The 24,962-nt window shown below is 38.4% G+C and overlaps 2 protein-coding genes and 1 non-coding gene across 5 annotated transcripts; all 3 read right to left on the bottom strand.

Annotated features, from left to right (window-relative positions):
* Positions 1-1,087: 1,087 nt before the first annotated feature.
* Positions 1,088-13,169, bottom strand: btbd9 (BTB (POZ) domain containing 9). 3 transcript variants are annotated; one of them, XM_034302957.2, is made up of 11 exons: positions 12,710-13,169; positions 9,780-9,979; positions 9,316-9,553; positions 8,069-8,336; positions 6,546-6,768; positions 5,189-5,308; positions 4,814-4,923; positions 3,712-3,901; positions 3,099-3,206; positions 2,512-2,590; positions 1,088-1,908 (listed from the first exon to the last, which is right to left on the bottom strand). In XM_034302957.2, the coding sequence occupies exons 2-11, from the start codon at positions 9,962-9,964 to the stop codon at positions 1,738-1,740; spliced, it is 1,692 nt and encodes a 563-aa protein (XP_034158848.1). In that variant the 5' UTR covers positions 9,965-9,979; positions 12,710-13,169; the 3' UTR covers positions 1,088-1,737. The 3 variants fall into 3 exon arrangements, with proteins under 3 accessions (XP_034158848.1, XP_026794848.1, XP_053088805.1); XM_026939047.3 differs by having other exon boundaries at positions 9,190-9,553; positions 12,710-13,167; XM_053232830.1 differs by lacking the exon at positions 12,710-13,169 and adding an exon at positions 11,303-11,661 and having other exon boundaries at positions 9,190-9,553.
* On the bottom strand, positions 2,063-2,135 carry trnav-cac (transfer RNA valine (anticodon CAC)). The gene has a single exon. It is a non-coding gene; the product is annotated as a tRNA-Val (tRNA).
* Positions 13,170-14,355: 1,186 nt separating the features above from the next.
* Positions 14,356-21,433, bottom strand: glo1 (glyoxalase 1). Its single transcript, XM_026939137.3, has 6 exons — positions 21,246-21,433; positions 20,052-20,134; positions 17,771-17,911; positions 16,677-16,744; positions 15,618-15,707; positions 14,356-14,891 (listed from the first exon to the last, which is right to left on the bottom strand). Exons 1-6 carry the CDS (start codon positions 21,312-21,314, stop codon positions 14,800-14,802), a joined length of 543 nt encoding a protein of 180 aa, XP_026794938.1. The 5' UTR covers positions 21,315-21,433; the 3' UTR covers positions 14,356-14,799.
* Positions 21,434-24,962: the final 3,529 nt, after the last annotated feature.

The following is a 24,962-nucleotide window of genomic DNA, read 5'->3' as shown; positions in this document are numbered from 1 at the left end:
CACTTTATAATTCTTCGTACATGTTACAGCATACTTCGTTCAACCAAAAGATTCAATTCGTAACAAGTGAGTCGATTCCTAAGCACGACATACGCTGCTCGTGCGCTTCCTTTCCTTCAGGTGCTGATGAGAATCACGTAATTACGTAATTACGAGGTCACGACCTCACTGTGGGACATGAACGTCCTTTCAAGTCGTATTTATAAATGGAAAGGGGCGGGGGGAGGGTGATGAACGCATAAGTAAGGAATAAAACAGAATGGGGAATTACCACTGGGCTATTTCTCTTATATAAGATAGTTGGCATTATCGCTTATGTTAGAGCAGCTATAAACAGTTCATCATGTCACCACATCATGTTAACGTTTATCGTGAAACTGAAAAGGCATCCATCCTGAAGACTTTCTCGTGTAATTAAAGTTACAACTACAAAGTGCAATGTTTACATGCACATCAATATTCGATATTAATCGGAATTCTGCAATATTGTAATTAGTACTGAGTCATGTAAACGCATCAATCCGATTGCCCGATTCAGATTAAGACAATATTCTACAATTTCCCCAATTTCTAATTCCCACCCCTGGAATATGCCTGTTTTAATTGGAAATTTGTTGCATGTAAACACCTTATTCAGAAAATCCACTGTAAGGAGATCTATGCTAATTGATGCTTAGCTGTGTTTAGGAATGGCAACTCAGGCATACTTACAACAACCATGTATACAGGAATATTCCGAAGCCTGTACGCATATAAACACCATGTTCGGAATATGGCTGCAACCCGAACATAGACCTCAAACAGAATTTGATGTGCATGTAAATGTAGCCAGTGTAGAGTCCATTTGAAAATGCTAAATAAGCATCCCTTACACATTTTGTTAATCCACTGACGTAGACTATAGCTGCTATAATGCAAGTGATAACAGGAACTAACTATTTCACAGTTCCAAAACATTAAATGTAGCTAGAAGCATGATATGTCCTTTTTTTAATCCCATCACCCTGGCAATAAGAACACTGTGAAATAATTCTGGGTGTTGTCTATTGCCTTCAAGCTCTGAAAGAAATTTGAGCTCTTTTTACACACACACACACACACACACACACACACACACACACACAAAGTGGGACATATGTATAGAATTTCGATGCCAGTATTGGTGTTTAACCATTTTCCTTTTTGACTCTATTCAGATCTTGGCTTGTAAATCGATGCGGCTGCATCGTACACTGTAGGACCGAATTTCCTTTTTTCTTTACACTCCTTTTATGACTCATTACTAGCCCTGATCTGTCTTTTCTACATTCTTTGGAACCCTCATGGCTTTTTGACTCATGTGTCACACTGTCTACCATTCATGTTTAATAATAACAAAAGGAAAAAAAAAGAAAGAAATACTCATGGTTTGATATTTTCACTTCTAATATCATGCATCCAGCCAGGAAAAAAAAAAGACACTCATTAAAAGTGATGAAAACATTCTAGGAAGCTATCCACAATAAAAAGACTCCAAAGATTGTGTAGCTGAAGGAACAGAATAAACTAAATGCCTATATACAGCAATATCTTCATAAATATCATCATCCTCATTACTATAACTAAGGACTTTAATTATAAATATATTTTCATATACTATTAGCAGCACGTGATGCTGGAACACAAACCTATGACATAAGCGCCTGATGTGTTTTGTCATACGCATACGTTTGAGCAAACACTGCAAGATTCACATTCCTATGTGTGCAAAGATGAAGTGGTGGGTCTCTGGGTGGACAGGCCCTGGGGCTGGGAGTGCTGAGCATGCTGGGTACTGTGCTCTTGGTTCGGGTGATCTAAGCCTGGAGTGCCCTCTTTGACCTCAGTGTCTAGCTGAGCCGGGCATTCAAAGTGCACACAGTGAAACACCTGGAGAGAGAAACAGGAAGAGAGCAGAAATTAAAAATAAATATCATTATACACCAAGTGCATCCGTGTTGATATTTTCCTTAACATCTAAACATAATGTCTATAACAAAAAAAAAAAAAAAAAAAAAAAAAAGAAAGAAAAAAAAAAAGAACATGTTTCCGCCCGGTTTCGAACCGGGGACCTTTCGCGTGTGAGGCGAACGTGATAACCACTACACTACGGAAACCCACACAAAACTGTGAATAACTAGTAATGATAAATGGAGCAAATGTATTATGTGGCCTTCTTTAATAAATAAATTTAAAAAATTATTTTCCAATAACAGCATGTCCCCAAGTGTTTTATTCCTCTTTTACCACAGCAATTTCACAACACTCCCAATTTTTATTAATTAAAGAATGACACATACTTGTTCTGTTTATAGTTACAGTTAATATTGTGGAGTTCCTGTTACCACTTATAACAACTATAAACAGTTGTTCCTTCACCAGCCCCACTTCTTCTCTCTTTTAATGTTCAGAAGACAAAAATGCAGCTCGTTGTGTTCCCCAGAAACTGACAAAAGAGACAAAAACAAAAAGAATGAGTGATCTCATTCTCACCTCATTAGCTGTGTTGTGTGTCCCGACAATGCGAATGAAGGAAGCTGGCTGTCTCTCGAAACGCAGCGTCTGCCATGACCTACGCAGGTAAGAGAGACAGAGTTACTTAAAAAAAATTCACTCTGAACAACCTGTATATTAATCTTTATAATTAACATGCCATCTTTAGTGGCGACCAAGATTTATTTTGTATTGAAATTCTGAGATGACGTTCTTCAACACTAAATTATATTTTTTCATTTGTGTTTGATCTGAAGGCTGCGTTAGCATAAAAAGCAGAAAAACAGTATTCAGGTGTCTCCCATATCACTAAACTGTAAATGTTGGCACCTCTGATGAACAAACAGACCTCTAAAATACTTTTATAGGAGTAGATACTGTATGTGAGTACAATGAATGCCATTGTGAGTGCAAAACTACAAAGTACACACATAAAGTCAGACCTTTCGATTGAGACTAAATACTCAAACTGGTGAGAATGATAGCTAGGAAAAGACTCACCTACTACAGCTTTACAAGTAAGACTTGATTAAAACTGTAAACGAAAAGAAAGTGAGGAGAAATGAGCAGTAATGTGAAAAACCCACCTGCATGCCACTCGAGTGCGATCCACCACTCTGACCCAGTGCTGCTGATTAGTGGAGAGCTCCACATAGTAACTGTAACTTCGCTCATCACAGTCCCACAACAACAACCTACACACACACACACACACAATTAGTATTTCATAGTGAGAAACAGACATTAATCTATTCTCTACCATATAACTCATGTATGCTAGCAGTCAATGTTTAAATGCTAGAATGCCAGAGTGGTTTATTTCAATCATGTCACCGAATCATGTGACCCTACTTTTTCCTCCTATTTTCAATAAATAGGAATCTTCCAGTCCGTATTTTCTATCCCTTGCTTGTGTTTAAAGGCGGTGGAATAGACGCTACTGAAAATCCTCATCTCGGACGCTTCTACTCAAACAAACCCTAACAACCTCGGAGACATAAACTACATGCAAGTCATTTTCATAATACGTGTAAGACTACTCTAAATACCAATAACATTCCCTGCTTCTTAACTTAAGTCTCCGTCTCTGAACGGAATTGCCTTTTCGCACAAAGGCAAGAGGATGGTGGCTGCGCAGATTTTCAAATGTGCAAATTGAAAATGGATTGAGGCCACATGACACGTCGAGTGAGATCGTACCTCATGGAGCTGAGCAGGTAAGGCTGGGCGAGCTGGATGACGATGGCTCCGGAGCCCAGCTGGTGGCAGGTGTATCCCGAGTCCCAGTCGTAGTGGCTTGTGTCTCCGTTTAACAGGGCATTTCGACAGCGGCTCACGCCTTCCACCACACTCGCACACGCCTGCACCGTCGCTACGTTCTCACTGGGGACTAGAAAGATATCCAAGTCATTCACAGTAACCACAGGAGTCTATATAAAAATAGTATACAATATATACATGTAGTGGTCTGGGAAAATTTTTAAAAAAGTGCATGTCACTGTGGATGAATTTGGGCAATCAGCCCACAACAGTATTCAATTTTTCTGCCTAGTTTGATACGTCTTTTTTAATAAAATAAATTTCACTAAAACGATGTAGAAATGTTCTGATCTTCTTTATAAACCTGTCTACATTTTCTGTCTGCAGGTAAATAAGGAGGAACTATACCTAACTACCTAAAGAAGATGGTTTAATTGCTATTTTGTCAGCTTGATTTTCTAACGTAGTGAATGGCACCTTTTTTGTTATGTGCCATAGCGAAATAGTTCAACAGATTTTGTAAATGGTCCAGCTGTTAAATGATCCGTGATGTGATCATTCACCATCGCTAACACTGCAGCGATGGCAGCTTGACAAGTTGTAATTTTTGAATGCTAATTCAGCCTTCAAAGCAAAACTCACTAAATTTATCCGTGATTATTTCAGCACTGATATTAGCATGAACAGGGTTCAGTCGAGTCACGATGAGGCTCCTGTAATTTAAATGCCATGACTAAGGAAATGAGGCTCGAGACACTGATGTGTATGAAGCTAATGATAAATCTAATTACATCAAATTAAACTGAAATTATATCAATTAATTTTAGATGCTTTTAGACAGCATGCTTGAGTCTTTCATTTCTATCGTTTTTTAGAGGTAAATAGATTTTTAATGCTAAACATTTGCTTGTGATTGCATTCAGGAAAGTCTGTGGTTTTCAGAATCTTACACTATATTGAAGAAAATATCAAAATTTTATCATGTGAATGGGTTTCCCAGGCCACTACACATACTGTATAGTACAAATATCAGCCACGTTACCCAGAAGGCCATTCTCCAGGATGAAGGGACGCTGTGTGTACATGCATTCCAGAGCTACCAAATGGAAGACCTTGTTGACTGTGTTATGTGTCCCGACAACACGGATAAACCTGTACAAAACACAAAGTCTCTTAATATGACACAACACAAAGTGCACTAATGATATGTCGTGTGAAATTTAGTATTATTTTGCCAAAGTACAAATTTCAATAACTCTTTATTATAAAGGAATAAACATACTAACTGGATTTCATGTCTAATTTGTAAACTTCTAATCCTATTTGTTATTTTTAATGTCGGCTGGACTACGAGCCACCCTGCTGCACTACTAGTCCACAAGGTGGCAGTCTTTCGTTGGTGTGAAATAATAGTAACCTGCAGACACGGGCTTGGAAATAGAGGTTCTGCCAGGAGCGACACAGGAACTTGGAGTGATCCACCACTCGCACCCAGTCCAGCTCGTCCATAGACACTTCAATGTAGTAAGAGTAGGATCTGAGGAGAATATAGCTTAGTTAGATTCGATTTCTTAGACATGTCTTTTAGCCAATATTAATTTCATAAAAGAAGTAATTACAATAATGAACAAATACAGTGACTCAATATGAAATGTTAGAAGCATCAATGCCATTGACGAGTTTTTTTTTTTTAAATTACTGTATAAACAGAGTATTCAGATGCACTGAGCGTATCCTCTAACCCTTAAGGTTTCTTAATGTCTTTCATCCCTTGTATTAACAGCACTACACATGGATTTGATTCTATTCTAAGTTTATATCACTGAGCTTTTTTTTTTTTTTTTTGGCAGAAAGTTAAGGCGCTCATACTGCTCTCTGAAATACTCTTTATACCACAGCACTGTTGAATTCTTAAATCTGATTGGTCAGAAGGTGTGACAGCTCTGACAGTAGTTCTGGCTATAATTCAATATATGTATATTAATGTATATTAATGTATATTAATGTATGTATATGCACATGTATATTAATGCCCTTAATATTAATGCTCTTGGTCTCATATGTGATCATTGCTATAATTAAAGCTCATTCACAGGGACTTGTGTACATAATTTAAGCCGAGTAATAAGCAGATAAAAAAAAAAACATGTTATGAAACAAAGATGTGTAATTGCTGATATAGCGAAGACATTTATGTAACATTTATGAAAGGAGTACAGTCAGCAAGTTTTCCATGACGGGAAAGTCTTCAGGAAAGAAGACTTTGTGCTCTTTGTTTTTTTTTTTTTTTCAGCAACATGACAAATTGTAAACTTCATTAGTAAACTCGTTCATTAATGAGTCATTTCATTAATAAACAGAAAAATATAGTCACTGTGGTATAAAAGGAATAAACACTTTGAGTGCTGGTATAGGAAAATAATTAATTTCATGATGATAACTGTAACTCGTTTGATTATTTTCCTACAACAGCATGCGCCCAAAAGGCTGATAAAGTAGGTCATGTTGAGGTCAGTGTTTTCCCAAACTGGTCATCAAAACACTAAATACCTGCTTAAAATGTGTTTAGTGCTGAGAAAATTTTAATTAAATTGTGGGAACACAGGGTGTGAGGTGGAATACCGAATACACCTATAGGGATGTTTCTGGGAGGTGGAAGGAAACCGGAGAACACAGAGGAAAGCAACGTGGACACAGGTAGAATTATCAAACCAGCAATCCTGGGGCAGTGAGGCTGCTTTAGGCTGTTTTAAGGATTTTCAGATTTATTTTACCTGCTGTCTTTATCCCAGAGCAGCAGGCGGATGTGGTTGATGATGGATGGCTGACCCAGACGGATCTGGATCCCTGCGCTGCGTCCATCATCCTCTATCGGGTGTCTGGTGAAGCCGTGGTCCAGGTCGTAGTTCTGAGTGTCTCCATCCAGCAAAGCCGACTTCAGCTCGCCTTTCACTACCACGGCTCCGTGCTTCATTGTGGCTATGTTCTCTTCTGGGACTACACACACACACAGACAGACAGACAGACACACACAGAGAGACAACAGTCAACTTACAAAAACACAGAACAGCACACTTATAGCATCCAAATTTTTATAAAATATGATCACTGATACCACAAGAGCTTGCACATATACATGTACTGGTTCTACCTTCCCATGTTCAAAGTCAAACACCCACGACCTAAAAAGTGCCTCGCTTGTTATCTGATTTAACAGCGTCTAAGATAACAATTGTTTGCCTTGAAACAAAACATCGGTACCACACATTTTATTGCAATAAACAACCGTGTAAAATTCCTTAACAAGTGTCTATAAGCGCAGACATGAACCATTCATTCATGCTCCTCAGCACTGTCCATAAACCTCTTACAACTTATTTTTAACTAGCCGCGAACTTGAGCCTGAGAGCAAAGAAGGTCAAGAACAAACAAGAACGCCGAAAGCAGAGAGGACTGACCGTGTATGTTTTCGTAATCGAGCTCCAAGTGCTACTTGTTTTTTTATGAGTATAATCTGAGACGAAGGGCTACAGTGATGTTTATTCAACTCTTCAGCCCTCCAAAACGTCATATAACAAACCTCCCTGACAAGTCAACCAGAGTTTAAATAACAGTCTGGCTACTAACGAAATGATCACATCATTTTCCCAGCACCTCAAACTACCTTGCTCGTGGCCAAGGTTTGTTTCTCATCAGCCTGATGAGACTGAGAGATTTTAGCAATTTCTGATTCCATTAACTCTAAATGAAGTCACTCCTATCATTTCTCATTTCTCTATTTACTTACTCCTTGGTTAAATTTTCAAATTGACTGAAACTGATTCTGCAAGTGATTCCGGCTTCAGGATGGTGCTGCCACTGTTAGCTTTGAGACATCTTTTTTTCCCACTTTCTAGACATATATATCATACTTTTTCAGAAAGTCTATTACAGATATTGAACAAAGTTATGGCAAATGTGTGATGATTTCGATGCTTATCTGGTGGCTATTTGCAACACAGATCCATTACAAAACAAATCAAGCAAGCTTCAGGCACCAAACATGTCTTATGGCTGATTGACTATGTTGCTGTTCATTTAATTTTGTCTGAGCTTCCCACAAAAAGAGATTCCCCCAAAAACTCATGCTGGATGGTGTACCTGGAAATTAATACATTGCGAAATCTAGTCACTTCCTGTGTGTACTCCACCAAACCAACAACAGAAGGTTAAGAACAATAAACGCCAGGTCACATGAGCATGACTTAAGTGAACCTGAGCATTTTTTTAACCGAGTGTAGAGTAAATAAAGACTAACTGAGCATGCCGCGGTAGTTGAGCTCCATGTCCCTCCTCTCTGAGCGTGTCTGGATGGCATCGAGCAGCTCATCGGCACTCAGGAGGCCAGAGGGTCGGACAACGTTCAGCATTTCGGACAGGCTCATCAGGGGCAGCCGCACTGCTGACATCACCTCGCGTGCGCTGGGGTCCTCGCTGTTCTGTTTGCACCAGCGACACAGCGCCTGGAAGATCTCTCTCTCACTCGCTGCGAACGAGTCTCTCTGCACTACTGTCAGCAAGGCAGGCTGAAAGAGAGCGAGAACGACAGAGAGACAAAGTCAGAGAGTCGAAAGTAGTGTGTGTGCATTCATATGTTCAAAACTGTTCAAGTTCTGTTACTACTGCTACCTACTAATCCCCAGATTTCTGCCTACCTTAGTGTCAATGATCATAAAGAAAAAATAAAGTCTTAAAGTCTTTTGCATATACTGCATTTGCATACTCAAAACTGATTGGTTCTTATACTTTATATGACACAATAACACTTGCCTGTCACATGCTCAGTACCAAATTACCTGCTTCTGAAATAAAATGTGGCAAAACAGCTAAATTTTCTGATTTTCAGCATCAGTGTTTAATTTTCACAAAAGGATTTAATCAGCAAAAAAGCTTTTATACAATTTCAGGTACACTGAATTAATATGAAAACGTATCATCTAAGAATATACAACAGTGCTGAGTTGGAAAAAAATGGAAATGAGCAAGCAAAATGAAAAGACACAAAAGACACAGTTAGAAAGAGAAAAAGAAAAATGAACAAAAGGAAATGTAAACAGAAAAATGGCTAAACCATTAAAAAAAAAACTTTTTAAACAACTTGTTCAATTTTAATAACTGTTCTAATGTTCTGTTCTTTCATTAGGTTCTTTTATCTTAGGTTTATAATTCAAATCTTATTATTTGTTATGCCTAATAATCATAACAACAACAACAACAACAACAATAATAACAATAATAATAATCAATAATTAATCACCTAGATGAATGGCAAAAAACAGTTTTCTTCTTCTTATTATTATTTTTATTGTTATTATTAATTTTACTAGGATTAGTAGTAGAATCTGCATGCAAAGTACAGCGTGTCTCCTACTCGCTCACCTTGGAGAGTGCGAGAAAGCCGTCGGACTTGAGCACCTCCACAGCGTGCCGGTCCATGTAAGAACAGCATGCCTCGGCCAGGCTGCTCAGGTGGTACAGACTGGCCACATCGAAGATCAAACTTACGTTCTGTGCGTTGAGCAGTGTGCGCAGGTAGTCACAGGTGGAGGCCTCTAGTGGCTGGAGACCATAGCGGTGCGCCAAGCCCAGGAAGTCCAGCAGCGTTTCCTCTTTGGCTTCGCTCAGGTTAGCTCTGCCTGTGTACAGATAGCGCAGGAGCATGGAGAACGCTTCTGCTCGAGTGTCCTCCAAACGGACCTCGGCTTGTGGCTGAGACTCCCTCATCCCACCATATAACAGAGCTCTGATGAAGGAGTAACAGAGGAAGAAAATGAGGTTAGTTGGAGTTGCAAGCTGACCAGGTTGTATTTACAACATAACTGATCCTCAAACATATCATAATGATACAAATGTATTAATACATGTTGTGTAGGTTTAAGGTGTAGGGCAGGCATCATTAATTACATTTGACGTGGGCCAAATTGTCGCAGAACAAACACTAAAAATGTGATTTGAGTGTGAACTATTACCTGAAGTACTGACAGCGAGCAGCCAGAATGACCCTGTGAGCAGGAAACCGCTTCTCCTCCACCAGAAACGTGACGTCGCTGTATTCCTCGGCGGGCACCAACGCTGCCAGCTGCTCGGAGAGAAGGTGCATGTGGTCGACCTCAGCCGCTGAGCCCAGAGGGCGCAGAGGGTGACTGTCGCTCATGGCTGCCACTTACATCTGTAAAAACATGACATTTATGATTCCTTCTTCTTTAAAAAAAAAAAAACACAACAGGCTGGTATGTAGAATAATCAAGCGGTGTTCACCGAGAGGAAATTATCCACAGCTGGGACATGTTTAATAACCGTGGGCTGGAAGAAGACAACCTTGGTTTCTAATAAATAACTATAATCCCTAATAAATGGACATCACAGCTGATTTGATACACAAGTTTTGTTTATTGTCCTTTTTTTGTAATATCAGTATCATCATAAGGGCAGCATGGTGGTGATACTGAGCTCGGGTTACTGTCTGGGTGGAGTTTCACATGTTCCCACGATTCCTCTGGGTTCTCCAGTTTGCCGGTAAGTGGATTGGCTATGCTAAGCTGCCAATAGGTGTGAAAGTGTGTGTGATGGACTGGTATTCCATCCAGGGTGTATATTCCTAACTGTTCTCCAGATCCACCAACACACTGATCAGGGTAAAGTGCTTACTGAAGATGAATGAATGAATGAATGAATGAATGAGACTGTACCCAAGTCTGACTTTTAATACTTTTTTTTGCAATAAGTCATTAGGTCATAAGGTCTTCAAGCTTTGTCTGATAATAAAGGAACGTCTGTAAAACTGAACACTCTAAATGTCTTGGTGCTAACATCAATAATTTTGTTTTATTTTGTATGTCAACCTTTGTATACTACGTATACTATAAATGCAGAATCAGCTCCATCTAAATTACTCTATTTGACACGGCATTATTGCAAAAGTGACTGAGGAAATTGGAAACGTATTTGTATTTTTACAAAATATAAATATATATATTCACAAATGTATGTCTATTTGTAATGTGCAAATCGTTGCATATACATATACATACATATATATACATATATATATAAATTTACAGTTCTGAATTTTGGAGAGAAATGGTGGTCCAACAGCAAAGATTGTCAACGAGTGTAATGTCATGCAGGAATAAGCAGGTTTAGCTAGCTAACACAGAAGTGATCTATTCTCCGGCCCCACTAACCACAACCACAACAAACAGATGAGCAAAGTCTGGGCAAACTTCATTCCGTTAATGGGGGGGGGTGTTGGGGTGTGACGAGGTACAACGCGCATTCGAGTGCCGCTACCGAGACCCCATCCAACACCCACTGCCCTCAAAGTAGATTACAATCGTATAACAGCACGGTCTGGAGTGTGCTTATACCACAGCCATTTGTCAACGATTACAATGTTTAATTTATTAATGAACAAGACATCATGCATTTTAACGATTTACAGTAAGATTTAATGTTTGGAACGTCCAAGTGACAAGTGAGTTCCTGTTCTCACCTACGTTACAGCTGTGATAAAGAGTCGTTCTTCACCAGCCGCTCTCTCTGTCTCAAAAACCACAGCCTGATTTTCCTTGTGTTTGAGCTGATACTATAGAAACAATAATGTATTACAACGAGCGCATTAATATCATTTATGTTACAGATGGAACTACTGTCCGAGCCGTGCAGTTACACAAAAATTAATCACACCTTCTAACCAATCAGATTTGAGCATTCAACCACTCTCTGGTATAATGATACTACATCTGTAACACCAGTCTGCTTCACAAGAAGCCTAATGTTATGCTAGCTATGACTTTTTTGTAGTTTGTTCGACGACAAAAGAAATGACCAGTAAGTATCCTACCCACCCCAATGAAGTCATGGGGTCTAACCTGGCCACCCCACTGTAAAAGGCCTGCCTACAACCCTGCACACAGCGCTATGAAGAAACAAGGCTGGGTATGATTTCTTTCTAACTCGGACCTAGGGCTGCACAATATATCGAAATATCTCAAATGTATATATTGCGATATGCACATCGCGAGGGCTTGCGAAAACTGAATGATTTTAATACTTCAAAAAATTATGAGTTTTAGGTAGACACAGAAAGCAGAGAATGCTTTCTTTTCCTCAAAACAACACGAAACATGTAGGTTGGCTATGTCATTTTCAGTTTTTAAATATATAAATGCATATATAAATATATAATTTAACTTGATTTTACACACTTATAGCATTATCGTATCGCATATCGTATTGGTTATCGTCAGTATCGTGCAGCTCTACTCAGACTCAGTTTGGGCGGGATCAGGGTTCAGTTAGGAGGGATTTTAAAGTGTGACCTGGCAACCTTGGAAACCGAAACAAGCGCATCCCTACAGTCCCAAATCTCAGCAAAATGGCTGAGTGGTGTGGCTGCTATCATACCTTTTTTTAACAAACCCACCTCTAAATGGATGAGTAAGGTTTTCTTAGCCCATAGAACAAAAACTACCCAAACGCATCTTGCCAAAAAGCAGAAATAAAACGAATATTTTTCTACCCACCCGCATTTCGATTTAGGGCGACCACTAGTAGCCTATAGCATGCTTACTTAATTTGACAGACAGCAGTGATTACTAAGACCAGCCAATCATAGTGCAGGAGGCGGGACTTGTCGGAATACCGGTACGGAAAAATAACGCAATTCACCCCGTAGCTAGGAGCTAGGCTACGTTACGTGTTTAAGCATTCTTTCTGTATTAAAATAAAAATATCCTCGCTGGCCAAAAAAAAAAAAAAAGACCAGACAAGATGGTTGAAAGCCATCCAAATTCCTGCTCACTGGAGTTTATTTTAGCATTTATTTCAGCTCCTAAATTTAGCGCAGTGCAGCTAAATTTATCCAGCGCTAAGGATGTAAATAAATCGCAGTACTTACCAAACAGGAACCAGGTCCAGCTGTTCCTTTAACTCCAGCTGGGACACAATCAATAATTTCCGATCCAGCTGATCAAGTGGAAGCTCTCAGGAAGGACAGGTTCATTATATTTTGCTGCGCCGAAAGGCGAACAGGATGTTTTCAGAGAAAGGTCGCTTGTTGACAGATCTAGCATATCGCCTTCTAGTGGCGAGGAGCGCAACTAGCCTGCAGTCGCTTGTGATTGCTAGCTATGACAATACGTCAATGCGCCCGCCATGTTGGGAGGGGCAAGATTCGCGTCTACGTCAACGCAAGTCAATGGAGAGATGCGGTTCTACCCAGGTAAAGTCGTCTGTAACTCGCTTTCTTTTGAGCTGGCTTTCGCAAGTCTTGCTTTGTTATGTAATGCTGATATTTCTGTGTAATGTGTGTACGCACTCACCGTCCACTTTATTAGGAACACTTGTATATTGGCAATTATCCATCATATGGCAGCAGCGCAATGCGTAAAATCATGCAGATAGTCTTCAGTTATTGTTCACATCAAACCTGAGAATGAGGGAAAATGTGATCCCATCCTGTTTACATGTCTAGTACAGATCAGGTAATCAGATTAATAGAGTGTAAGTAAATACAGATTAATAACGTGTGTACGTAAACACAGATTATTAGTGTGTAAGTAAACACAAATTACTATTGTGTAAGTGAACACAGGTTAATAATGGGAAAGTAAACACAGATTATTAGTGTGTAAGTAAATACAGGTTAATAGTGTGTAAGTAAGCACAGGTTAATAGTGTGTAAGTAAACACAGGTTAATAGTGTGTAAGTAAACACAGGTTAATAGTGTGTATGTAAACACAGATTATTAGTGTGTAAGTAAACACAAATTACTATTGTGTAAGTGAACACAGGTTAATAGTGTGTAAGTGAACACACGTTAATAGTGTGTACGTAAACACAGATTATTAGTGTGTAAGTAAGCACAGGTTAATAGTGTGTAAGTAAACACAGGTTAATAGTGTGTAAGTAAACACAAATTATTAGTGTGTAAGTAAACACAGGTTAACAGTGTGTAAATTAACACAAATTAATAGTGTGTTAGTGATGCTTGTGGGTGTTTATTTATTTATTTATTTATTTATTTGAAAACACATACTAATGCACAAATGCTACACATTGCATTTTAAATTAATTTTAACATTGTAATGAAGCCCAAGAAAAGTTTAATTTTGAAATTTAAGTTCAAATCCTAGCTGCCCAAGGGAAAATAAATTAACTCCAATATATTGCACAAATGCTATTACTTACAACTTGTCTAATAAATTTAGATATCTCACTACGTTACTTTCTTCAGTGCGGAACCATAAACTTTTGTGTTTTTTAACTATATTTTTCTTTATAGCTATATCTTACTTACAAAATACTTAACAAATAATCCAGTACAACAGCTTTGGGTCTGAGCTGTGGCACTAATTCATTTGTACTCAACAATGTTAAAGTATTATAAATCTTTTGAGCACTTATTAAGTCTTTGATAAAGACAGATATGCAAATGATATGTTTCCCACACTATTGCTGCTATAAAAAGAGTTTTACTTGAATTTGCTGTTAGGCATTTCTCCAAAATAATTAAATATCATTTAAAAATGGAAACACAGGTATTTGACAAGCAGTATTTAGTTTTATTGTCCACAACTACTATTAATTTACTAGTGACAATATGTAGAAGAGGGCTTTATAATAAAATATAATCTCTTTTTGAACAAAACAAAGGTAGTGTGGCACGTAATTTAAACTGCCTAAAATGGACAGGTGTGACTATATAGCTGTAATCGATATTTGTATAATCAGAATGTAATACAGGTTACATAATTAGTGTCTAATTGTCAGTGATGAGTTTCTGGCTAAAGCTCATCGGCTCGCCTCCCCTGTTTTGGCCATTCAGCACCGGCTGCACCTCGCAATGAGCTTCTCCTGATTCACCCTCTCCTTAAAAAGAGCATGTGTTTGAGGTCATAAATTATGGCTCCATTTTTCATTTGCTCTCTTTAGCAACTTTTTTTCCAAAACATCTACTAGCTGATCACATGGCCATGGCGGCGTCTTTACGAGGTGATGGACACCATGTTGTTGGGGCTCAGAATCTCAATCCAGTAGCCATCCGGGTCCTGAATGAAAGCCAGACCCTTCATTTTACCTGAAACAGAGACAAGGGAGTGAGTGAAAAAGAGTGAAAAAGAGTGAAAAAGAGAAATATAGAACACAACAGAGAGAAAGACAGAGAGAGAGAGAGAGAGAGAGAGAGAGACACACACAGAGAAAAACACAAAAGACACAGTGAAATAAGAATGAATAAAACAAAGAAAAAGCAAAAAAGCGGAAATGAGAAAGTGAGTGAGTGAAAAAGAGAAATATAAAATACAACAGGAAAAAGAAAGAAAGAGAAAGTGAAAGAGAACGGACAAGTAAGAAAAAGTGAAAGAGAACGGGCAAGTAAGAAAAAGTGAAAGAGAACAGACAAGTAAGAAAAAGTGAAAGAGAACGGACAAGTAAGAAAAAGTGAAAGAGAATGAACACACAGAAAGAAAAAAGTAAAGAAAAGAGAAGAGACAGAAAAAAGAGAAAGTGAAAGAGAATTAACAGAAAGAAGAAAGGAAAAAACAGACAGACAGACAGATGAACTGACAGATAGACTGATTCTCAGACAGACAGACTGACAGACAGACTGACAGACAGACTGACAGACAGACAGACAGACACACTGGAAAACAGACAGATTGACAGACAGACAGACAGACAGATAGATAGATAGACAGACAGGTAGATGGACAGAAAACTACAAGTGACTAACGTTTAAGAGCTCATGCATGACACATACAGACACGAGTGGAGCACAGATCAGCACACAGTGAGAGCAACCCACCATCATCAGGCTTTTTAACAAAGGTCACTCCTTGCTCCTCGAACAGCTTGCATGCAGCGTGGACATCTGGCACAGCGATTCCTAGGTGGCCTGCACATAGTAAAAAAAACACATGATTTATACACAGCTCCTCAGCTAGTCAGAGCAGGGAACAGCAGGGTACGGCAGGGAAACAGCAGGGTACGGCAGGGAAACAGCAGGGTACGGCAGGGGAAGAGCAGGGAAGAGCAGGGAAACAGTAGGGTACAGCGGGGAAACGGTAGGGTACAATGGGGAAATGGCAGGGTACAGTAGGGTACGGCAGGGAAACAGTAGGGTACAGCAGGGAAACAGTAGGGTACAACAGGGAAACAGTAGGGTACAACAGGGAAACAGTAGGGTACAGCAGGGAAACAGTAGGGTACAACAGGGAAGAGCAGGGAAACAGTAGGGTACAGCAGGGAAACAGTAGGGTACAACAGGGAACAGCAGGGAAGAGCAGGAAAACAGTAGGCTACAGCAGGGTACAGCCGGGAAACAGCAGGGTACAGCAGGGTCAGTCCCACTCCTAATGGCCTTCTTCTAATATGGGGTATAAAGGAGGAATTGCACAGCACACAAATGCCAATGTACATAACTGCGACCATTGTTTCTATACACTTGTGCAAATTTGCTCAGCTCTCTACTACCAAGTCAGGGGTCAATGACAGCACAGCTCATTGTCAGTTAATTTAAAAAAAAAAAAAAAAAAAAGGCTTCAAAATGACTAACTTTATATGGAAGAAAATCATGGGGGATAGTGAATGAATGAATCAATGAATTAATTTAAACTTCTTATTAAGTAGGTCTTTAAGTAATGTACATGGTATATATATATATGGTGTATATGGTGTATATATATATATATATATATATATATATATATACTGTAATAGTGCACATTGTGTATATATATATATATACTGTAATAGTGCACATTGTGTATACCATAAAACCATTTTCTGTTTAAAATTAGGAAAATATTGTGTGAAAATGCTTTGTTTTGCCTTGACTGAGGATTTGACGGATGTCAGGACTCACCAAAACCTCGAGGATCTGAGTTTCCATTATGGTAAGACTGGCTGTCATCTGTCTCCGAACCCCAGTTACTACAAAGGAAAGAAGGAAAAGAAAAAAAACAAGAGAAGTGGGATGAAAGACTGAAGAATATAACAATACTTTTTTTTCACCCCAAAAGGGAACTTCATCATTAGAGGATCACAACCTATATCACATTGTGGATTTATGTACAGCTAAAATCCTTTCTGCATGATTCAGTAAGGCCTGGGTAAATGTTAGGTAAATGAAACCCGTTACACATTACTTACTTACTTACTTGCTTGCTTGCTTAAATTCTACCTTAGTGTAAAATACACTTCACAGGCTATTCTGATAGTTTTAACCAAAAAAGAGCCAGATTGCTCACTTCCGTCATAATAAGAATGAAATAACAACATACCAAGACACTCAACATTTTAAAAAGAAGACAATTCACAAAATCAGGCTGACACTAGTGTTGATGAAATCCTTCAAGACTCAGTGGCCAGACCAACTTTAGTTAAACTACCTGACTAACACACACAATCTGTCTATATGTTTAGCCAACATCTCTGGCTACTATGTAACAGCTGGAATGAATATCGATCTACTGCAAAAACCTCATCTCATTAAACAAATTACGTTCACACTCCAAATGATAAACCAGTAGATAAATTCACTGATGTCAAGCGATTTGTAAAAATGATACTAATTATAAGTGTTATTATGCAATATTGTTCCAATAGAAGATATTAAAAACAGCCTTGATTTCACGAGCTCGTGTAGCAGCAAATATAAAAGTCTGTTCATGTCTGTTTGTATTATTCTCCTCAAATGTGTTCCCTCTTTGTAGAAAAGTAAAGCTTCAAATTATAACAGTTGTTTTGATATCATGTGAATACGACTTTTATTGTCAAAGCAGTCAGCTCTTACTGTGTACAAGTCTATTCTCTGGTATTTAAGGTATTTCAGCCTACTGAATTAAAAAGGTTTGTAATACCTGAATAAAAAAGGCTTTTGCAAGAAACGGAAACCACAGTCCAAAGCCATTTCTGTAAGCTGACATTACTGTTGTTCCCTGCTCCTTACACACTTACTGTGTGAGCTCGATGGTGGCTCGGCGTGAGAATGTCCACGCTGTCCTCTCACTGATGTCAGTTGGGATTTCTTTTTTATCTTCATAACCCAGGAAGTAGAGAGAGAAGCGCATGGAGGGGAAATCAAATTTCTGCAGCAGGCTGTGGAACAAATTAATAAGAATTAAAACACACACACAATTCAGACCACTGGATTTACAAGGACGCCTCCTTTTAAAGACTTTTCAGCTATAGCAAATTTTTGAACTAATGTTTTCTGAGTACTCCTCTGGATAGCAGACATGTTGTTAGACACACAAAGAAAAAGAAGCGCATATGGAATATGGTAAACACGGAACAGTGCAAATTTGCATAAAAATTGACAAATAGACATTTCTGTTCCTATGAAGTAAGAATCAGCATATAGCATAAAGAAGAACTATATGTGACAGGCACCCAGGTAAAATGTTTCCATAAAGCCTGAGGGGGTTGAACTAAATAGGTCTCCAGAAGTATGTTTAAACATGTCATACCATAAACGAGGTTTGACTCTGCATTAAGCAGATACATTAGGATGGCAGGATACGACATGATGGTTTAGTGTGATATTACAGTTGAACTTGAATAGCAATATAATTGGCATAAATGAGAACTGGTGCAGAGGACTGCAGGAAAGTACTTATTTGCAATTGACTTGTTTATTTTACACTATTCTAATACCCAAATCCTGCTCTAATTTCTTACCTTCTCATCTCACCTACATACTCATTAGCTAATTTCCATTGGCTACATGTTTATTAATGCATGCTATAAAATACAAATGTGTAAAATGTTTGTGAAGTTTTTCTGCTGACAGAAGTTTTTCTATGTTATGATAAAAAAAAAGGTTTTAAAGGTGCAGTAGTCAAATTTTTTATTCCTTAACTGTATGAATAACTTAGTAGATATGTAGAACATGATTTAAAAAACAGTGGTTTAAGCCATAGTGTACAAAGTCATTGCGAAAACTTGTTTTAGAAACCTGATTTCCAGTTTGGAAAGTTTGTTTGTGTTTGGATGGGCCTTTTGTCAATAACTTTATAGATACTCTTCGGGCCACTGTAGATCCTGGGCATGGAGCTTCCCTAATCTTTATAAAAAAAAAAAAAAAAAAAAGACTAATCTTACCTAATGCACCTTTAAGTAATTGCATCACTTGTATTACACACTAATTGTTGATACATTCCAGAGGTAAATCTTGCCCTACTCTTTGTGTCGGTGTTACAGAAATCAATTTTTTATCTATACACTTAGAAATGCGACAACATGCAACTTCTCTGATTTGTAAAGAATTGAAATTAAGCATCGTTGACAGGATTGTCATGAATACCGACGTGCCTGGACATGAAAACCAATTGCAGAACACCATACACAATGTAGAGAACTTTAAACAGGAAAAATCTAAACAAAACAAAACGATGACTCTTTGTTTGAAGCAGCCAGACAGAGGATCAAGACTGGCAGCATTTCACGAGAACTCAAATTCGTAAAGGTCCAGTTACCAAAAAAAAAAAAAAAAAAAATCCTTTCTCATAGGAATTGTCCAGATAAGAAAATTACATGACTGAATGGTCACAACAGTGACTTTTTAATGCTTAACCATTCATGATTAATTAAGCTATAATTAAGATGATATGAAGTCGCTGTGTTTTGTTTTATAGTGGTGACTTTTGACCCTAAACAGATGAGACACATCTGTTTTGGATGTGACTCAAAGAGAAAGAATGCATACTTCTCTGTCCAGTCATGTCTAAACATTAAGCTTATGTTTTTGCATTGCTGTGTTTTACAACCCATGTTGTCAGTTTGCTAATCAGACCAGAAAGGGTGGATAAATTTTTTTTTTTTTTAAATCAAGTCTGAGAAACTTTCCCCTTTCTGATTAAAAGCCTCTGTAGTCCAATGAGCTGCCTTCCGCTGAATCACTGACACAAATGCATGTGATTGGGAGTGTTCAGAGGATGGCTGGTCATTTATATTTTTTCCATCCTGTTTGCTTCATGTAGTACATTTCATCATGAGATGCTCTCCTAGAATTTCTTTAGGATTATCTTTATAAAGCACCTGTGCTTTGCAAAGGCACAATAATTCTTCATTCACTCATCTTCAGTAACTACTTTATCCTGACAGTAATAACAGTAATAACTATGAAATGTAATACCAAACTTAATTACTTATTTATTTAATGCATTATTATTGACATGAACAGGAAGTAGATCAGGATCTGCAACATTCCACAGCAGCACAAGATAGCGGCACTTACGTCATTCCAAGGATGCGTGTGTAGAAATCCAACGATTTAACCGGGTCTTTCACTCTCAGCATTGTCTGCTGCATCATGAAGTCCTACGCCAAAGGAAAAAAAAAAAAAAAGAAGAAGAAAAAGTGAGTCAGTGATTTTAGGTATTAATAGATCATGACAATGCATAATGAAGATGTTATACACCTCAACTAACTCATCGACTATCATCAGAACTGGTCTGACGAATACTCTAAGCTTGACACAGACACATTATGCAAATCACTATTATCGGTCCTGCATGTGTAGTCCAGCTGCGTACATTAGGTAACTAGGTACATCTACTGGTGTGTTGAAGCGCTTGACTGATTTACACAACAGCCAACAGCGTTCAAGATACGCCTTATCCCCACCCAATCTAAACAAACATGACAGCAGATTAACAAACTAGTATGTGTAGAGAACAATGAAGAGTTTAGCAATGTTTGCTGCAAACAAGATGCCACTGTATACCAAGCCACGCCCCTTCCCGCCCCCCCCTGGTGTGGGCGGGACTTGTCCATTCTGGAGAACACTTAATTGGATGAACACAAGACTAGTACAGGATGAGTCATCAAAAAGTGACAAACTATAAAAATTACAATGAGAATATCCCCAAAACTATTTTTTTCCATATGTATATATATGTTTATAACACTAAGGAACAGGTGCGAAAAGACTTCTGATCCACAAACACACCACTGAGCCACACAATCTTAATGCTGCACTCATTATGAAAGCTGACTTGTTAAGTTAATCATTTAATTCATCTTTCTTTTCAGCTTGTCATGGTGAATAGGACGTTCAGGAAGGTAGGAGTGTATTTAAATCACTCCTGTATGGTTTAACACAGCTGGCTAATCTGTGCTTAAATAAAAATAGCAACCTCATTCTGGCATCCAGCTCTTTACCCCAAACGCTGCCAAAGAATAGCTCAACAGCTCCTAGGGATTTATATGCTAGTTCATTAGATAGCTAAGCTAATCTAGAGTTCAAACAACTTCAATATTTTCATGTACGAAAGTTCACTTAAGTGTTTTAAATAAACAAGGTTCATCAGCAGGAAGCAGCGCTATAGCGAGACCTGCTATCTCCCTACTATCACCCTGCTAGCTACAGAAGAGCTGGATTAGCAGACAGAACTAGCTCCACTGGAATTTACACTCATTTCACCTCTACCTTAGTGATAGGGTTTCCGTCTTTGCAGGCAGCTTCAGCAGCTTCGTTTGTCAGTCCGTGGTCCGCCATTATTCCAGTCCTCTTGGCTCTGGTGTCTAAAGAAATACGAAGCGGCCAAAGGGTGAAAGTTTAGCAGGAGAGGTAGCAAGGCTTGGCCGCTGCGCGTCAGGCAGGTGGGCGGGAGCAGACACGCTGTCAATCACTATGTATCAGCCAATCATATAACACGCCCCGCCCACTGGTCCTCTTTGTACCGCTGCTGCTGATGAATGATTTTTAATCCTGAAACTTCTGGAAATAATGATTTACTTATACGCGATTGCTAGAGCAAAGGTTCTCAAACGTTTGAAAACAGGGATCCATTGAACTATGAAAAAAGAAATTCCACTGACCCACTTAGTACAGATTTATTTTATGGACATAATCTATCTTTTCAAATATTAGGTTAAATGTGTATAATATATAATAATAGTTTGTGTATTTATTGGACAAACTTTTCACTCACAGAACACATTAGTTTAAAGTGAAAAAAAACATTATTTACAAGCTTTTTTTTAAAGGTTTGTATTTAACAAACATTCAAGAGACCATTCATATAGGCTAATAACTGCAAGAATGCAATAATCATCATCATCATCATCATCATCAGAGGTGTAGCTAGGGGTGGTTTCGGTTTTAAACACCCCTGAAATACACTATGCGGCCAAACGTTTGTGGACGCCTGAGCATCACGCCCATATGTGGTTCTTCCCCAAACTGTTGCCACAAAGATGGAAGCACACAATTGTCTAGAATGTCTTTGTATGCTGTAGCATTACAGTTTCCCTTTACTGTAACTAATAGGCCCAAATATGTTCCAGTATGACAGTGCCCCTGTGCACAAAGATAGATCCATAAAGACATGGTTTGACAAGGTTGGAGTGGAAGAACTTGAGTGCCCTGCACAGAGCCCTGACCTCAACCCCACTGAGAACGTATGGGATGAAGAGTCATTCCAGCTGACTGCATCCCAGGCCTCTTCACCCAACATCAGTATCTGACCTCACTAATGCTCTTGTGGCTGAATGATCACAAATCCCCACAGCCACGCTCCAAAATCTACTATAAAGCCTTCCCAGAAGAGTGGAGGTTATTATAACAGCAAAGACGGACTATATCTGGAGTGGGATGTTCAACAAGGACATATAGGTGTTATGGTCAGGTGTCCACAAACTTCTGGTGTATAGTGTATTTTATAACAGTTCCAAATGCTTATTGGTGGATAGTGAACATGACACACATACAGGATAATTGATTATATAAGTTTTGACTAATTTGGTGTGAAACATGATTAATCACTCAGGATTATTCTGTTTTTTCCCTTTTCTGTTTGAAATTTATTTATATTAGCCTACAGAAGCTCTGTGCTGTCCAGCAAGTAAAAACCCAACTGCGTCACATTATAATGAGAAAAACATGTTATAACAAGAAAAACATCATATTATAACGAGAAGTACATCATGTTATAATGGGAAAATGACAATAAACTATTAACTGCTGGGATTTGAGAATCCTTCTTTATGCGCATGTATACTGACATTAACACCTTATTGTGGTTTAAGCTACGTGTGAAGTAAAATTTGATTAATTCTGTTAACTGCGCCATTTGTTATTTTCTCCCTTTTTCTCATAGTATCAAGATCTTTTCTCACTATAATGAGCAATGCAGGAGAATGAACAAGGTCACACCCCATATACAGGTATTACACACAGTTTCTACTGCTTCTAAAACTGTGACCTGTCCGATACGTGCACACCTGTAAGTATGAGAAACCTGAAGGAGAAGCCCACAGTCTGATGAGTTAGGCCATGAGTTTCTCCTCCAAACTGTCTCTCTTTAAACTCAGGAAGGTGTGGACTCCTGGACAAAAGGCGAAGAGTCTGACTTCTCAGACTGTGCTTCTTGTTATATATTGCTTATCATTGTTGTTCCCCTGCAGTATAGAAAATATTAGGAGAATTTACTTCTTTTTTATCCTTTTTAATTAGGTGTTAGTACTCTTATAAATATTTTTATACATAATGTTAGACAACACACTAAAAAGGTTATGAGTTCAAATGCCAATACCAAGCTGCCACTAATGGGCCATTGAGCAATTTCAATTCCAGGTTGTAACACTACAAAAGGGGTGAATACTTATGCAATGCATACTTAAGCAAGACCCAAAGCTGTTCCAGCATGACAATGCCCCTGTGCACAGAGCGAGCTCCATGAAGACATGGTTTGCCAAGGCTGGTGTGGAAGAACTCGAGTGTTCTGCACAGAGCCCTGACCTCAACCCCACTGAACACCTTTGGGATGAACTGGAATGTCGACTGCACCCCAGACCTTCTCACCCAATACCAGTGCCTGACCTCACTAATACTCTTGTAGCTGAATGATCACAAATCCTCACATCCATGCTCCAAAGTCTTTTGGAAGGCCTTCTCAGAAGAGTCGAGGTTATTATAACAGCAAAGCAGGGACTAAATCTGTCATGAATAATCGTGCTAACAAATAACTAATGTTTAAACATGTCATAAACATGACTTTCAGGCAGTTTTGACAGAATGATAAGCCATCCTTCTGCAGAATGTGACAACTTTTTCCTTTAAATGTAGATAGAATTGAATATTTCAGTAATGTATCATATGTTTTTGTATATGTATTTTGTTTTATTGATTGGATGAAAGCTCAATTTTTTTTTGGAAAATCCAAAAATTGTCCCAACATATCTTAAAATTGGATGTAGACTGAGACACGTGACCATATTAAACTTCATATTAAAGCTGCAGCGCGTGACAATTATAGTAGCTGAGTGGGTCACGTGACATACACAGTAGTTAAGTGTAAGGGAAGAGGGAAAGTTCTGGACCAGGCTACTTTTCTTTTGAATATAATATAAACAGTTAACACATTGTTTTTTTGTTGAATACAAATGACTTTTTGTATGAGGTGAGCGAATTTTAAATGACTTTCTTTCAGACTGAATACTGTATTTCAGGTTATATCCCCTCTGAGAGACTCAGTAAACACATGCTAAACTTCATGCTAACTGTGAGGAAACCAGTCTGCTGTATTTAAGCTCAAAGTTGTTCGTGTAAATGTTTTTGCAAATATGATAGGTCAATTCCATCGTTACTGTAGGGAATTTTCACCGTTATTTATATTAATTGTAATGCTACAAAGTGGTAGTAAGGCTAATCTGCTAGTGTGTATGTCATGTGTCGATCTGCTTAGGTCCTCATATTGTTTGCAGTTTAGGGGAAGGACAGAAGGGAAAAAAGTTAATGTATTGTGTCAGAATATATTGTATATGACTTTTTCTGTGTTAGAAGGTGAAAATGGCAGGGTGGAAATGAGAGACAGACAGAGAAAGAGAGAAAGTATTACAGCTCTACAAGTGGCTTCTCCAGCTGAAAGTAAGCTCTGTTGTAGTCTTGTTTGGACAGAAAATGGCCCCTAAGTTCACCTTTTTAAACTACAAAATGAGTCAAAAAGTATTTGAGAGCTTTTCTGTACGAGTCATTTGACACTGTAGACACTAATAAAGCAGTATACTGTATATATATATATATATATATATATATATATATATATATATGAGCGTAGGAGCTCCGCGTTTCAACCTACGCTGCTTAGAGTTATTATTTAAAAAACAAAAACCAAATAAACAAACAAACAAAAAAACACTATTT

This window comes from Pangasianodon hypophthalmus, chromosome 3, assembly GCF_027358585.1.
Source record: "Pangasianodon hypophthalmus isolate fPanHyp1 chromosome 3, fPanHyp1.pri, whole genome shotgun sequence".
In the NCBI taxonomy this organism is placed as follows: Eukaryota; Metazoa; Chordata; class Actinopteri; order Siluriformes; family Pangasiidae; genus Pangasianodon; species Pangasianodon hypophthalmus.
The sequence above is the reverse complement of the archived record's forward strand: the minus strand, read 5'-3'. Positions and strand labels throughout refer to the sequence as shown.

Coding starts and splice junctions, on each gene's coding strand:
- btbd9 (XM_026939047.3), bottom strand. CDS start 9,964: ATGAGCGACAGTCACCCTCTGCGCCCTCTGGGCTCAGCGGCTGAGGTC. Junction 6,769..8,068: donor CAACTACCGCGGCATGCTCA/GTTAGTCTTTAT, acceptor GTGTGTGTGTAG/TCCCAGAAGAGAACATAGCC. Junction 1,909..2,511: donor CACACAACACAGCTAATGAG/GTGAGAATGAGA, acceptor TTCTCTCTCCAG/GTGTTTCACTGTGTGCACTT.
- glo1 (XM_026939137.3), bottom strand. CDS start 21,314: ATGGCGGACCACGGACTGACAAACGAAGCTGCTGAAGCTGCCTGCAAA. Junction 15,708..16,676: donor CTCAGATCCTCGAGGTTTTG/GTGAGTCCTGAC, acceptor TACTATGTGCAG/GCCACCTAGGAATCGCTGTG. Junction 14,892..15,617: donor TGTTAAAAAGCCTGATGATG/GTGGGTTGCTCT, acceptor TCTCTGTTTCAG/GTAAAATGAAGGGTCTGGCT.